Genomic DNA, 16,603 nt, shown 5'->3' on the forward strand with positions numbered 1-16,603 from the left:
TTACACAAGATTCGCCTATATAGAATATAGGGCAATGTATTGTGCATGGCATGGAGGAAGATGGGAAATGTCTTAAATTGTGTAATATATCATCTAAAGGGTATATGCTTTCAGAAAATATATAGTTTAGGGTGTTTAATTTGTTTTCCCTTGACTATACATGCCAAAATGTATCCACTGTACATTAGATTCGCCTAATGCAGAATAGAGGGCAATGTGTTGTGCATGGCATGGAGGAAGATGAGACATGTCTTAACTGGTGTTATATCTGGGTCATTCCACGTCAGTTCAACCAGAGCCCACGCACTTAGGCCTCAAAAAATTCTGAAAAAATTACCAGGTGTACCTATGTTACTCAGGAGACACACTGTAAAATTACTCTTATGTAAGATCAAAACTTTCCAAGATACAGCCAGTTTTACAGGAGGAGGGGGGTGTCGATTTTGCCCAGCCTCTTTTTTTTGTCAAAGTTCACAAGCCCACAGCGCAATAACTAAACCATGTAGGAGGCTCAAATTTTGCATGGTGGTACATAAATAGGAATAGTATGTAGCAAAATCGTCAGGTTTGGTCTGGATAATCCTGCATGGTCATAGCTGTCCCTCAAAGTTGATACAAATTTTATTGGAGTTTTTGGCTGGGCTCTGTTTAAGCCTTCAGAAGACATATTTGTACTCAACATAGGCTCTTGATTTATTTTCCTTACTGAGATAAGTAGAAACACTCTCACAAAAAACAATGAACAGAAAATAAATTCCTTCAGGGTCTGAACAGCAGACCTTAGAAGTCTAAAAAATCATGACTATCCCATACGGTCTCGCAAGCAGCCTCCTTCAAATGCGCCGCTGAATGTCAAAATACTGATGCATTTATTTGACATTGCGCTTTGCGACAGATGTCATTCTCATTGGTTTAAATGATGTTACGCCCCTAACACACCCATGACTAATTAAAAAACCTAGGAATACCTTGTTGCGCCATGCGCTCGACGTTTGATAATGAAAACCCTCCCAATGTGGACTGGACACATCCTACTAAATTTGAATAAGCTTTTGACGAGTGACTATGCACTTTTGACTGTCATGATAGGGCCCTTTGTCTTTATCACCAAATTCATTGAAAACAGCATTGAAAATGTGCCCTCCATTTCCAGTCAACTACTGCATAGGCTATTCATCAAAGGTCCTATCAACAGAAGAAGCAAGCAGCAACTATGTTAATAATAACAAAATAGCTAGGCTCTCACAATTAAAATGATAACCCCATGGCATTATATAGACTATCTGTGGTGTTTTGCAAGCAAATAAGTATACAGCTCTAGAAAACAATTAAAAGACCACTGCACATTTTTCATAATATTTCATATTAAAATGTGCAAATTTGAATATGATTGTCAACTCATTCGAATGTCACTCAGCAACTGTAGAATGACATCAAAAAAATGTACAGTGGTCTCTTAATTTTTTCCCAAAGCTGTATATACTAGTATGCATACATGGAATCTAGTGGAGAGACAGCGGTCTGAACCAGTATAACAACATATTTCGAATTAACTAGGTCTGGCTAGCTGCACAGAATAAATCCCCATGGTAACTTATTTGACATTTCTTTTCTGAAACCAAGTCAAAACTAAATTCAGCCAGGATAACAAAAAAATCTCAACTTAATTGGTTTTCTGAAATACCCCTCAGATGCATATTAGTCCAGGCAAAGTAAGGTCTGACCCAAAACTAATTGCAACAGAATTTATTTTTTACATTTTTATACTTCAATTGGTGATCTAAACACCATAGTAAAAGTCCATGAAAATCCAGTTGGTGGAAATATGTTAAAATGAGGGTTGTTTTAGGCATTATCCTTCAGCAAATACTGACAAAACTGTAATTAGAATGTTGTAAAATAAGCATTCTAAAGAATATCTGATCCCATCTAACTTAACATGGAATTTTAGAATATTGCATTGTTGAGGAACATTCTTTTATTTTCAAAGAGTTACATTTCTCAGGCTTATTTCAGACTTGTTTGTTGCTAATTGGTGTCTATTTTTTTTATTTTGGCCCTTTGAATCAATGGAAATGGTTGTTCAGTCTTTAAATAGAGCCAGTGTGTTTTTGCATTTAAGTGTTCCACAATGTTAAAGTTGTACAAACATATAGTTAAGCATTATTCAGCCTAGAAAAGTGTTTTTGGTGGTCTGATTTAGAGGTCACTGAATCATATACAGTATATCACACGAAAGTATCAGTCCATCATTTTCCAAGACTTATAGACTTATAGTAATTGACCTCTTGCCCGGGGGGTTGACTGATCTGTTGAGACTGTCCAATCAGAGGGGCCTGTATGATGCCTCTTTACTTTGCACAATTTTGGCTAAAACAGTAATCAGACAGCACAGTATGTTTATGTAAGTGAATGAATGAAGGAAAATTGTAAAGACAAAGTTGAAGATGGACATGATAATGTCCAAATTCGACAGACAGGTGCAGATAACTGCAGCTAGCCTCCAAAGAGGTGACTATTGTTGTGACGTCTGCCAAAAGGCGCATGTTATACTAATAAATATAGTTTAAGATTAATAATTGAAGTGCATGCCTATGCATGGGTCATGGTTTTACCAAAATCATAGATCAGCCAAAATTATACATATTCTACAAGCATATGCCCTACATGAAATATACCATTAATCAACTTATGTCCCATCTTCCTCCATACCATGCATAATACATACTCCTCTATTCTGTATAGGCGAATCAAGTGAACAGCTGATACATTTTGGCCTGCACTATTAAGGGAAACAAATTAAACATCATAAACTATATATTTTCTAAAAGCATATAACCTCTAGAAGTGATATGACACCAAATAGGACATGTCCCATCTTCCTCCATGCAATGCACAATACATTGGCCTCTATTCTGTATAGGCGAATCTAGTGTAAAGTGGACACATTTTGACATATACTGTCTAGGGAAAGCAAATTAAACACCCTAAACTATATATTTTCTGAAAGCACAAAACCCTCTGGAGTATAGTCAACACAATTGAAGACATTTCCCATCTTCCTCCATGCCATGCACATACATTGCCCTATATTCTGTACAGGCGAATCTAGTGTAAAGCGGATACATTTTAGCCTATAATGTCTATGGAAAACAGACTAAATACCCTAAACTATATATTTCCTGAAAGCATATTACTTGTAGATGAGATGGGTCATTCCACGTCAATTCAACCAGGGCCCATGCACTTAGGTCTCAAAAAATTCTGAAAAAATTACTGAATTATATAAATGCATGGATTCCAGTTGCTGCTACTGGAAGAAACTGGAAAACAGTGATTTATTTGCATGGCTAGCCCGATGCCGAAGCACCACTATTGAAAAAGCTGTTGGTAGCATCGGCTAACTAGCGCCAGATTTTGGAGTGCAGGGGACAAGCCGAGATGGGCTATGAGACATACGTTCACACTCGGTATCATGTTTCAATACACTTTAGGTCAATATCACACCGGAATTCTCCTTTAACTGACAATGGGTTACCATCGAAAACAGACTGGAAAAAGCAACACTTACCCTAATATTGCTCAAATGATTATCCTGCAGAGGAGTTGCTCATATCTCGTGACAGTGCGTCTTCAGCTGTGCTCCATACGTGTCTCTCGCCTCTCCCCTAATCACTTTTAACCGTCATTACCAATTTGCAAATGATGCTGAATAACTACTCATCATGAGATGTACAGTATTTCGTAATATCTTTATTCTAATTATGTTTCCTATTGTAATCGTGCAATTTGTAATGTTTTGCTTGGAAGTGGCTGGTGTGCGTTCATGGATGATAGGTGCACCCGCCAATATGACTGTTGACAATGCGCTCTTAAAATAACATATTTAACTCACCATAGACTTCTGACCAGGTGTACAATAGCGATTTTTAGACAATGCGCTAAGCCACTCCCTAAGTTGTTAATTGCCACACCCCTGGGCGCATTGTTTAAAAATGTAACGTGCAAAATAAGGAATTAAACTTCGCGCCGGGTGGAAAACGAGTTTTACGCCATGCGCAAGTGTGCAAAATACAGCCCAAAGTCAAATACGGTAATCATACTTTAGCCCAGTGGTCCCCAAACTACGGCACCCCAAAACATGTCCGTGGTATATAGCATCTGGCCCGCATGGCAGTACGACATCGTCAAACTATAACCTCCGTAATTTCCCCCATTCATTCTCTATGGCGAGTATTAAAAGTACACATGTAATACTCTTTTTGTCCACTGGTGGTTGTTTTGGCGCTGTTTCGCGTTTGCCATCGAAAACGGAATGAAATGTAGGCCTACCTACCTGCAAACAATGTAAGAGGCCTATGCTGACTGCATCAGTGCTCAAAGTATTCTACAAGTTTATCAATTAATTGTTAATAACTAACTAACTTCTATTCAAGTCATATTTCTGGGACTTTCTGGGATAATTATTTCTATTTTTTATTCACTCATTAATACACTCGTTCATACAAATTCACAAAGTTCTCATCAGGTGAGTGAAAGTGGTAATTTCAGATGTTTTTGCCAGCACTTTATAAAACTCTCATAGTTTGAGAACTTCAAATTATTTGTAGGATATTGCTTGTTCACAACTTGAGCTGTGTATGCAAAGACACAGAGTTCAGAGTTCACACATTTTTAATAAAATACACTTTTGGGACTCCCTGCTAATACTATTGGGAATGCTATTTTTTGATTAGTATTATTTCATTTGAGCTACATTTTACACTGATATGGCATGATTGCAATATAAACACAGCTAACAATGGTATTAAATTGCAGCCTATGATTAAATGGAATGGAATATTCAACTAAGGTAGACTGCTGTTGTTCACAGCACTAAGCTATTTATGGTTACTAATATACTCAGAGTCTCTGGCCCTCTCTTAGAGCCAGGCATAGTGAGCTGGCCCTCGGAAGAAAAAGTTTGGGGACCACTGCTTTAGCCTATCCGTTTCTTTACAGTGGCGTGTCCTTTTCTTAATGATGTCGCATGCCTAGATGAAGAGCGTGGCGTGGCTTAAAGGCCGCAAAAGCGGGTGCAACTGCTTCCCCAAAACAATTCCTCCATAACTGTGTATTTAATCGTTTGATATGTGGATGACTTTCAGTGGACTAAACAAAAGGTAAAGATTTTGTTATCACAAGGCTAGCTGGTTCGTTATATGGCGAAGCATATAGGCAACTTTGTTTGCAGCAGTGAAGCTCAGTTTGTTGTTAACATTGTTGGTAACTGTCAGGGAATTTAACCCCAACATATAGACAGAGGCGGACAGAGTACACAGCTTCATTACTTGAGTAAAAGTACAGATACCCTTTGCAAAATTTTACTCAAGTACAAGTAAAAGTACAACAGTCAGATGTCTACTGTCTACAAGTACTGAAGTACTTGTTTTTAAAAGTACTTGAGTATCAAGAGTACAAGAGTAGCCTACATTTTTTTTTTTTTTTCAAATATTGCATTACTGCCACAGTGCTTACATTTATGTACAGAAACGTCCTACATAGAGTTATGAAAAATGTTAATGTTAATACCTTGGAGAATGTAAAATTAATTGAAAGTAAAATCAAGTCATTTTCATCTTTTTACCATGTTGCTAGGAATGGGCAGTATTTCTAATACATGTATTTAAAATATGTATTTCAAATACAAAATACTATTTTGTAATTGAAACACTTAAGGCAAAAACTATCATTAACTTGTTCAGAAAAATGAAATAGTCTGGCGAGGTGGGGCCACAGGTTGGCACATTCCCGGGATGGACCTGCTGCGTCTTCATTCATTGTTTCGTCCATGGTTTTGTCTCTTATCTAAATCTGACCATGGAGTTGACTTTGGCGGAAAGCTGAAGGTGATGGCTGATAGATTTTTCTTTTTTCCTTTTTTTTAGAAGTAACGGGACCTCACGGTTATGGATAGAAATGTAGTGGAGTAAAGAGTTCAATATTTGCCTCTCAAATGTACTTAAGTAAAGTCATGAGTACTCCCCAAAAATGATACTCGAGTAAAGTACAGATCCCTCAAAATTGTACTCAAGTACTGTACTCAAGTAAATGTACTCCGTTACTGTCCGGCTCTGCATATAGATACAAGAAGTATGGCTTTGCCCACAAACTCTGGTACCAAGAGGAGAGCCTGCTAATGTAAGGAAGAATTCCTCACACCATCAGTCTCTGACTCTGCAGCCCAAAAGCTGTGTCTTTTATTGTACAGATGCACACAGAAAATAGGAAGCAAGACATAGTGACTTCATAGACCTCTGAAGTTCGCCTACAAAAAAGCTGCCATCTTTGAGATCCAGTATCTGGCCATTTTTTCTATGGGAAAATAACATGGGGATTTTGAATTATCACACCTGTTAAACTCTTGCAGGGATGAAAAAGTCTGAAATGCAGACGTTTTCCTGAACACACTTTTGTCCTCTGCCTTCGAGTGGATACTGTGATCACCGGTACGTGCGGACGGCACACTTAGTTGCATTGCACAAGTTGCATTGCACGTTAGCTCTGGGGTAGCAAAAATCAAAGTGTGTCGCCTTCACAAACCGGAGATCACAGTGTCTACTCGAAGGCAGATGACAAAAGTGTGTTTGGGAAAACGTCTGCATTTCCGATTTTGTCGTCCCCGGGAGAGTTTAACAGGTGTGATAATTCAAAATCCCCATGTTATTTTCCCATAGGAAAAATCTCAAGATACCAGATCTCCTTATATGGACAAAGATGGTAGCTTTTTTGTAGGCGAACTTCAGAGGTCTATTGTGACATACTCACCCACACACACACACACACAGACAGGGTGTAGTTCCTGTCTGTCTGGGTGCACACTTAACTTGTACTCTCTGTTCTTAGAACTCAGCACAACAACATTTAACTTGAACTATCTTTTCTTAGAACTTAGCACAACAACATTTAACTTTAACTCTCTTTTCTTAGAACTCAGCACAACAATATTTCTGCTTACACAAATGGTTATACAATAGGGCTGTCACTTTATGTTCGAAAATCGATTGGACCAAACAACACAAGTTTCGAAAACTAAAATAGGGAATCGATTTTAACCAAATATACACTATTCATTTTGAACGAATTAAACAAATAAAAAAGATAGATGTAACAAAATCACAAACAAGAATATAAGAATATAAAAGAATTCCGAAGTGCAGTAAGCATTCAGTGTTTCCCCTAGAAATTTTTCCAGCAGCGGTGCTATTACTTGGGGGGGGGGGGGGGGGGGGGGGGGGTTATATCATACCTTCATGTTTCTTTTGTGGACATTTTCAGCTTTCTTTTACATTATTGTTTAAAAATGATAGAAGAAAAATGAAATGGCACAACCCAGAAAAAGATTATTTACAATTTATTTAAATTTGTCTTAATGGCAAAGGCCACACCCAATCTGCGAGCACTTAATTTTTCTGGGCTTTTCAAAGAACATCTCTAAGGCTCTTTGGTAATTGAATTGAATTGTTGGGGGGCCATTAATGCTGACACGCATGCACGTAGCCAGATGCTCTCCTTGTAGTCTATTTCTCAGTCCCAAAACAACAAACCCACGTATAAAAAAGTAAATACTCACTTTTCTTCTACATCACTCCCACAGTTACCATACAACTCACTCACAATTAACTCGAAAAGGACCTAGGCTACTTGATTGAAGTGCGACCGTTCGTCTCACCGTCAAGAGAACGCTGAAGTTATGAGAACACGTCTTTCTGATAAGAGAATGTAGGCTCCTATGTCTAATGCCGCAAACGTAGAAAAGGTCTGTTTGTGATAGCCTATTATAGCTAAGTGGACAGAATTTAGGCTATACGTATATGCCAACATATGCTCATATTTCCTTTAACTATCAGAAAGTTTAAACAGGCCTAGACTGTGTTCGCCTAGCTTTCCCATGCAAACATTACATGTAGCCCTACGCTAACGTTACAAGTCTAGGCTACAATTAACGTTAAGACCATACACCTTGTAGCACATTGGTTTACTCTATTGCATTACTTACGTTTTAATAATTTGTCGTTGAATGTTGATGGAGGCTCATCTTTGGGAAATCAGCTCTCTGGATAAAATTGTCAGCCGGAGCAAGAGTTCTCAGAGTTGACGACACCGGACGTAAATCCAATCAGCAGAAAGAATCGCATCACAACAGTAGGCTAAATCGCAACAAACTTTTTTCCCCCCATGTTAAATTCATTTCGGTAATCATGAATTGGTTTCTTTTATTTGATGTAGGCTAGGAGAGGAGGATGCATGTTTCACATTAGTGTCAATGTGTCAAAGCAGGCTTTGGATCAGAGGAATTGCTCAAGCTTAACATATGGCATAGGCTACAAGCGAATTCACGGCATACAAACAGCTTTGTGATGAAATATAACTAATATCATTTTTTATTGTCACCAGGCCTATAAGTAGGCTATTTATTGTGTAACCTACAAGTGAACGATGACACCATAGGCTACACTGTGGCGGAGCAAGACCCCATCAGTCGGATAGCTAAACAATGTAACCGTGTTCAGAACGTAGGCTAGCCATATGGGCTGCAGACTTGTCTTTGGGCTTGTAATCACCTGACACATCATGCCGCATATATGTCCTGAATAAAGAGAGGCTAAGTGCGGATTTGATGCACTTAACTTACTCAAGACTTTCAGAAAACAATTTCGAGATGACGTTGGCCGTTGTGCTTTTACAGTGTGTTAAGTGAATCTCGTGATATTATGTTGCAGCGGCGCTGAAAATCCAGCGGCGGCGCTGCGCCGCTGTTAAATACACTGTAGGGGAAACACTGAAGCATTGCAAAAGCTAAAAAGAAAATTCCCACCCATTTTACGCACCGGAAACAGCTGTTTCAATCAGCTGCTGTGCTGCTCGTTTTTGTCCTCGTTTTTTCCAAAAAATGGAGGACAACGCGATCAACCTGTGCGACATGTAGAGAGATGAGTGATAGGCCCTAATAACTTGAGGAGTTCGATGTGGAAGTACTTCGGTATATCAAACTATGGAGAAGAACAAAGCGCTATGCAAACTGTGCAATCGAGTTCTACGTAGGCGAAATTTGTTTGACATTTCTAATCGTAAACACAGACACCGCTACGTTGAAGCCTGCAGTCATGTTTGTCACTGATGTAATGGCAGTCCACTCGGCTTATTGTTTTTCGAGAATGTTGCACTCCTTTTTGTCATTGTGCACGAAACTTCACGCCAATAAATCATCAGAAATATTGCTGGCTTGCGTCTACAAGCGCCCTCTTTACGTTCGTACTAATGCCTGTTAGTTGTTTGTGGATTGGCCTATATCTGGCGTTGAAAATGAAAACGTCTTTAGACATAAAAAAAATAGATTTTACAATCGATTCAATGAACACTTATGTCTCAAAAATCGAACAGGATTTTTTCACAAAAGTGACAGCCCTATTATACAATGATAATAATAATTTTATAGGAGAGATGCTAACGGTCTAATCTGATTCAATGAGCTGGAGCTAAAAGTGCTACTGTCAGACTCAGAGAACGGCTGGATAAACTGGGGAAAAGTAAAACTCAATTGTTTAACTCGAGGGGAGGTGGAAAACAAGTGTATTTCCCCAAATGGTGGAGTATTGCTTAAGTAAATATTTCAACATCAATTTTACTTCCAAACTCTTGAATATTCTTTAAACTGAAACTGTGAAGTAGCTGCTATGTGTTTGATGTATTTGTGTAGGCTATTTCATTATTTCTGATGTATGTGCACATGAAATGCACAGAGTGAAGTGGGAAATTATCTGTTTATGGTTGAGGCCTGCTCTATCTCTGTCTCTCTCACAAACACACACACACACACACACAGCCTCTCTATCTTTATCTCTCACACTCACGCACCCTCTTCCTCTCTCTCTCCCATTAAGCCAGAGAGGTTGGTCATACCATCTGAGGGGGAAGTCTCATAGTATTTTTTGGCAATGTATATACCACCCTAGAGGTAGGAAATAAGTGATAGCATTCCATTGGTATTAGCTTGTTATCACCCTGTTTATGTCTATACGCTTATGCAGAGATATATTGAATCTTAACTAATAGAGCTGATTATTTACTGCCACTAATGTTTTGTATTGGAAGTTTTGTGAAACATTATGTGTAATTTATCAATTATCTAATGAAATATGCAATCATTTGTACAGAAGTACAGAAATCTTAACATTGAACAAAGTCAGGTTCAAAATTCTTCGTTTTGGTGACATAGCAAGCGTTGGTCAAAACCGTCTGCTAAGAAACTAAAGGCTAAACAGACGCAACATCATCCAGCATCGCTTTCCCTAGTTTTAACTAGACCAGTGGTCCCCAAACTACGGCCCGCATTTTGGGTGGCCCTCCAAAACATGTCCGCATCCGGCCCGCACGGGAGTCAGACCCGGCGGCAGACACAAATTCACGGACGGGCATTACACCTTCCAGGGGGGGCACGGGAACTTAAATTGATCACAATACACTTGACAAAACATTCTAATATGAAAATGTAGATGCAATTGTTGTAAAATGGTGCAGCTCCTTTAAGAGAGCACCGTGCGCAGGGATGGAGAGAGAAAAAGCGAGAGGAGATATGTGTGTTAGAACTGAGATGCATGTGGAAAAAGTAGACGTGCTGTTGAGTCTTGAGCGAGTCATATTCAAAATAATGCAAAAATAAATCCGCAGATAAAACCAATATCCTCGTTCATTTGCTAACCACTTTCAGATAGAGTGTTAAGGAGTTAGCCCTGGAGCGGTAACAAGCTCTATGTGGGGAAGTGGGGTTGGTTGGTGCAGCCAAGCTCATCCAGGACGGGCCCGGCCCCCCAAAGCCCCCCCCCCCCCCCCCCCCCCCCCCATGACGCCGGGACTGACGGGAGTAGCCTACGACATCGTCAAACTATAAACTCCTAGCCTAATTTCCCCATTCATTCTCTATGGCGAGTCTTAACAGTACACATGTAGGCCTTATACTCTTTTTGTCCACTGGTGGTTGTTTTGGCGATGTTTCGCATTTGCCATTGAAAACGGAATGAAAATATAGGTCTACCCAGAGCCATAGTAAAGGTAGATTTGCGACAACTCCATTGACGCTAATGTTCCATTTTTTTCCAACAATGGCAGCTAATGGAAGCCTCAAATAGTTCCCGGAAGTTAAGTAAGGGATAATGGACGACACGGTGGTCTGTTCACAGAAGTTAATGGACGGTCGAGGTTGTTTAAACCTCATAAGTGCATTAACTTCTGAACAGACCACCGTGGAGTCCCTGCTTATTCCACTGTTGCCACTTGCATTGTGCTCATTTCCCGTTACAATTTAAAAGTTTTAATCGCTAAAACTTGTCTTGTTTGTAGAACTACTTTCTTCCAACACATATCAACTAATTTCTCAACTTGCAGGACAAACTGCCGTTACTAGTTCTAAATGGATGGTTGCTACGGCCAAAGGCCAGTCGTTAGTTCTATCTCTCCCGTTGTCAAGCGGGCGTATCCCAAGATTCTGATGAACCTTAGTTTTGAAACATCGCTATTTTACTTAGCCTGCTGTCATCCATCTAGCTAAAAGCCACCTCTGTCATATGCTACAATGTTGCCATGTTCTGAACGTCTGCATTTTACAGCTCGGATGCAACGTGACCGTTCATTTAAACTTCACAACGAGTTCGGCGAATTAATAGGCCTATACAAGTGTGATACGGCCAAAAAAATGGATCTTCTTCATAGGTGTGCAAATAACATAGCCTACAGTTAACAGACATCTGCAAAAAGTCATTTCAGGGAGGTATCACGAAGTCTCCCCCCCCCAAAAAAAATAAATAAAAATAAAATAAATAATAATAATAAAATAATAATAATAATAAAATAATAATAATAATAAATAAATAAATAGGCCTAATGTAATGTCTAGTCAGTACACCAATGTAGATTTTTGTAGTTTCGTCTTTTCATGAATTGACACTAGTTCAAGGGCGTAGGTTTGGTCTCAGCTTTGGTGGGGACACATCCACAACTCCTGTTGTCACGATACCAACATTATTGTTTCAATACCAATAGCAAGTGAAGAATCTCGATTTCGATACTATTGCGATTTTTTAAAATTTGATTTGGTTTGTGTGATTTGTGAGATCATTGAAAAATAAAAAGATACCCGCACACTGTTTCTATAAGCTCCCAGAGTGGTTTATTAGTACAACGTTTCGACCAGAGGTCTTCGTCAGGTATCCCTGTCGGCTAAGCCTTATACCCAGCACCTGTTTAAATTTGGAGATGTGCGTGCACTCCACTCTGATTTGTGAGATCATTCACATCAGTGGCAATCATAGAATTTGATTGACCCTACACACACACACACACACACATAGAAAGTGATGGTTGTCATAGGTTTCTTTTTCATATTTTGCAATTCATATAAACTATAAATGTATATTGAGAATTATTTATAGTATTTTATGATCTGCATGATTACTAATAGCTAAACATATTTAGTAATTTGATTACATCATATTGATATTTAAATTATTAGGCTACACTTGTCTATATCATCACATTTGGTGTGTAAATCTAATTGAGTGCCTGTCACTTTAAGAGGAACGTGAATGCTGAAAAATAGTTTCGCAAGTGCAAGGACATGTGGATTCAATTAATCATGTTTGCTATATCATTAGATAAAATAAATGTTAAAAAAAACTAACAAGTCAAAGAAAATCTTTATGGGATGAGATCATAGAAGAGATAAGTGTCTCGCAATGTTCATTTCTATGAGTAGGCCTATGGAAATGCACCAGTTTATCTTTTATTTCTTTGCATTGTGCAGGCTACATTCACAAATACATTAGCCTACATAAACAGAATATAGGAACAGGAAAATATCTCGGATCCATTGTTTATTGCGACTGCAAGATTGGTAGCCCAATTAGCCTAACAGTCAGTGATAATGACTATAGCCGTGACTGCCCGTGCGGCACACCCTTATTCAACATGACTCCTAACTTTGGTTGAAAGATTACAGAAGCTAGGTTAGCTGTGACAATATCCTGGGTAATATGCTATTTTAAACAGTAAAATCCGCATTTGAAAGCCTGGTCACCAGTTGCCAGTTTGTATGGCTAATTATTTTGCCTAGACTCAATGAAAAAGCTTCGTATTTGTGGGTGGCAAAGCTGATCTACAAATCACAAAAAGGGGCAAACATGTACATGCTGAAGGGCAAAGGGAATATCACAATGTTTTACTCTGGCCTTTTTTGGGATAGGCTTGGCAGACAGCCCTAACTTACCGTTGTCGTTGACACACCCGCTCGCTTGACTGCCGGTGCAAACAAGTAGCCTGTGCTTTGACACTCTCCGTGCGTGTAGGCCTACTGTAGCGTGCATGTCAGATAACCCTTCCCCCTCCCCCTCTGTTTTTCAGCAAATCATATGACGACGTTTCTTTTACTGTTGTGCTGGCTGTCGGAATGATCAGCAGCACAAATAAGTTCGCTAAAATATTGGTGGGGACAATTTTGTCATCTTAAAATATTGATTAGGACTAGTCCTTAGCGTCCCACCCTAAATCTACGGCCATAGTTAAACTCACTTTTCATGTACATGAATTGACACTAGTTAAACTCACTTAAACATGTTTTTTGCTATCATTTAACCCGCCATGGGCAATGCTAAAGGCACTGTTACAAACAGTGCAGCGTGTCATTATTGCCCGTTATATATCGCACACTGCAACGAGTTGCTGTGTTAACCCTGTTCGGTTCCACTTGCATGTAAGAAATCTTTCTCACATATGAAAAATATAAAGACAAACCTGCGCTCACGTTTCAGGGCAATTCCGCGCAAAATTGTCACATCCATAACGTCAACACAATGCCATGGGGTATTTAGTTAGCGTTATGGATATCACAGTTTTGCTTGGAGTTGCCCCTAAATGGTGACAGCCTCAATTCTTGCATGAAACTTCACCTCACTGAATATGAGCCAGCCAGACTCCAAGGCCATCACCAAATCTAATCTCTGGTAGGCCTAATGTTCAATTTCAATGACATGTCAACGAAAATTGAGTGTTGTGTTGTTAACTAATATGTTGCTTTGCATACCAAAGCACACTGGAAAAATAGGGGGTGGTGTTTAGCCTATGGGAAGCCTAAGGCCTATACTTCTGTCATTCCACTTTACATTTCAAGTGACTTGCACATTAAAACTAGTAGAAAATGTAGGCTATTTAAAATCCTCTGTTGAATAAAAGTAACTGTAGGCCTACGTTAAATAACCAAACTTTTCCTTGTAAGGGACCGTTCGTTATTTATAAACGGGGTCACCGGAGGGATTTTGAGTGCTTCAATCAAAAGTTGCATGACCCTCCCCAGCCTGCAAGAAAATTTTCAACGACCCTCCAGCAGTCTTTTTAAAAAAGACATGACCCTCCCCGGCCAATTGTCGATATCTTCCGCCCACGCTGTAAAGCGCTATGAAAAGACATCGACTTAAGCAATCTTTCTAAACTCACCCTCTGCTTTCTGATCTTACACATCACACTTCACCAAGATAGTAGATTTACTCACTAACATTGTTGTGAAAACACAATAAGCATGGAATCTAAATGCACACTTCCTGCAACTGCATACCTACTTGAAATAAGTTACTCCTCTAGTAAGTATTCACATGAAATAAAACAATAAAACATTGAGACCATTCAACAAAGCACACTGGGTAATAACAAATTCAACACATGAACTTGTTGCTATGGACTCGTCTCTAGGCTTCCTCAGTCATTGTAAAGCTGCCGAAGCTGAACATTGTTCAAAACTCAATTTCTCAGACGAGCGTCAATTTGGGAGCTTGACTCCTTCTTTCTCAAATGACTTGAAAAGGCCGTTTGCACAATTTCACAAATAATCACAGGGACCGAAAAATACCTAACATGCCAAATTTTTCCGGTTTTAGGCCTATCATTTTAACTTTTCCCCGCTGTCTTGCCGTTTTAATATTTTCCCGTAGAATATCCCATATTACTGTAATACTCTCATAACATTAGTCGTGCATTCTGGCCTGTGTGTTGTCCTGTTGTTACCCCTTGCCCTTCCAGAGAAACAGATTCAAATCATCGTTTTGCTTGCTTAAATGCGAACTCAGAGTGATGTTAACCTACAGTAGGCCTATTTAAGTTAACGACGTGGTTGTCGTGAGAGCACGATTCATTGGCGCTTGCAGTGTTCGGCCGTAGGCTATGTCTATGTGCGCACCTGCCAGGCTAAGAGCCAAAGAAATCCCCCTGTAGCCTATATTCACTCCAAGTTGGCCTACCATAACTTACCAACTCTACACTGTAGACCATAAACTGGCTATTTATATGACCAATGTATTTGTTCTACTGTATGAAGCAGAATTACGCACTACTTGGAATGTAACACATTTTTGTTGGCAGGAGAGAGAATGACAGCGATTAACAAATTGCACTTGTTGCTGGTTACCAATAAATAGGGCCTACTATATATATTTTTGCAAACAACAAAAACAGAAAGGATGGAGACAGCAAAGCTAGAGATGGGCAGGAACAAGGTCAATTGGTAGAAATGCTTGTCAAAACGTTAGGAGCTGGATGTGTGGATGAATGAAGCACAAGTATGCTTTATAAGCATGCACATTGTTTAAAGTTAGGCTAGGCTACACGGTAAACTAAGTAAACCAAAGTTAAATTTAGCTTTTTTAGGGCTATATAAAGTTGACCAAATGGATATAGGCTGTTAGGCGTGAATAAAGTAGGCTACTTTGTTGCTCAAACCCTTCCAACGTGGGGACGGAGGTTGACATTTTCCGTATTTTGCGTGAGAAACCTAAAAAGGAAATCTCCTTTATTTTCATTGTTCAATGTTGACAGCGCTATGGAACGAAATAGAACGTTATATGCCGACAGAAATCAACAATCAAACAAGCCACTTTGATTTTTTGCTGTTTTCATTAATACAAAAGATGGGTGACCCCCCCTCCTAGACAAAAAAAAGTTAGGTGACCCTACCCTCAACAAAGAATAAAAAGACATGACCCTCCCCTATTTTACTCCGGTGGCCCCGTTTATAAATAACAAACGGTCCCTAACCGTCGTTATCTCTTCTGAAATTAAAAAAATAATACATTATATACATATAATACATATAATACAATAATAATTTGGTAAAAGTGGCCGACCCCTGGGCTAGGACAAGGCAACAATCTTTGCGTAAATTAAAGGTTAGGGAGGATCCGATTGGATTAACATCAGGTAGTCAATGATATCAACGATGCGATTCCCAGCATAGTCTAATGCAGTGGACAGGCTGTCTTTTTATACTATGATTACGACGGCTTATTGCCTGCTTACCTTGGGCATGATCGCAGCCTACCTCTCGGTGCGTCACCAATATCAGTCTGAAACTGAAGTAGCAAGCGCCACCCTATATCTTGGCAAAGAGTTGTCACCTGTCGTCCTGGGAATGCCCTGTATTCGGACACCTGCCCCGTAAAGTCTTTCTCGCTGCACGCATTAGCCTATCCGGAACATTCATAGCAAATAATGCCGTTTTAGGAAACCTCGACAAAAAATATATTGG

The 16,603-nt window shown here is 39.3% G+C and overlaps 1 protein-coding gene across 1 annotated transcript in view; it reads right to left on the minus strand.

Moving 5' to 3' along the window:
- The window catches only part of pla2g4f.1 (phospholipase A2, group IVF, tandem duplicate 1), a 59,221-nt gene extending 42,618 nt beyond the window's left edge, over positions 1 to 16,603 (minus strand). Inside the window, exon 1 of the mRNA XM_042064808.1 lies at positions 16,375 to 16,603. Coding sequence (XP_041920742.1) covers positions 16,375 to 16,383 — 9 coding nt within the window. The 5' untranslated portion in view covers positions 16,384 to 16,603. The remainder of the gene's footprint in view (positions 1 to 16,374) is intronic.

Source organism: Alosa sapidissima, chromosome 16, assembly GCF_018492685.1.
Source record: "Alosa sapidissima isolate fAloSap1 chromosome 16, fAloSap1.pri, whole genome shotgun sequence".
Taxonomy (NCBI): Eukaryota; Metazoa; Chordata; class Actinopteri; order Clupeiformes; family Clupeidae; genus Alosa; species Alosa sapidissima.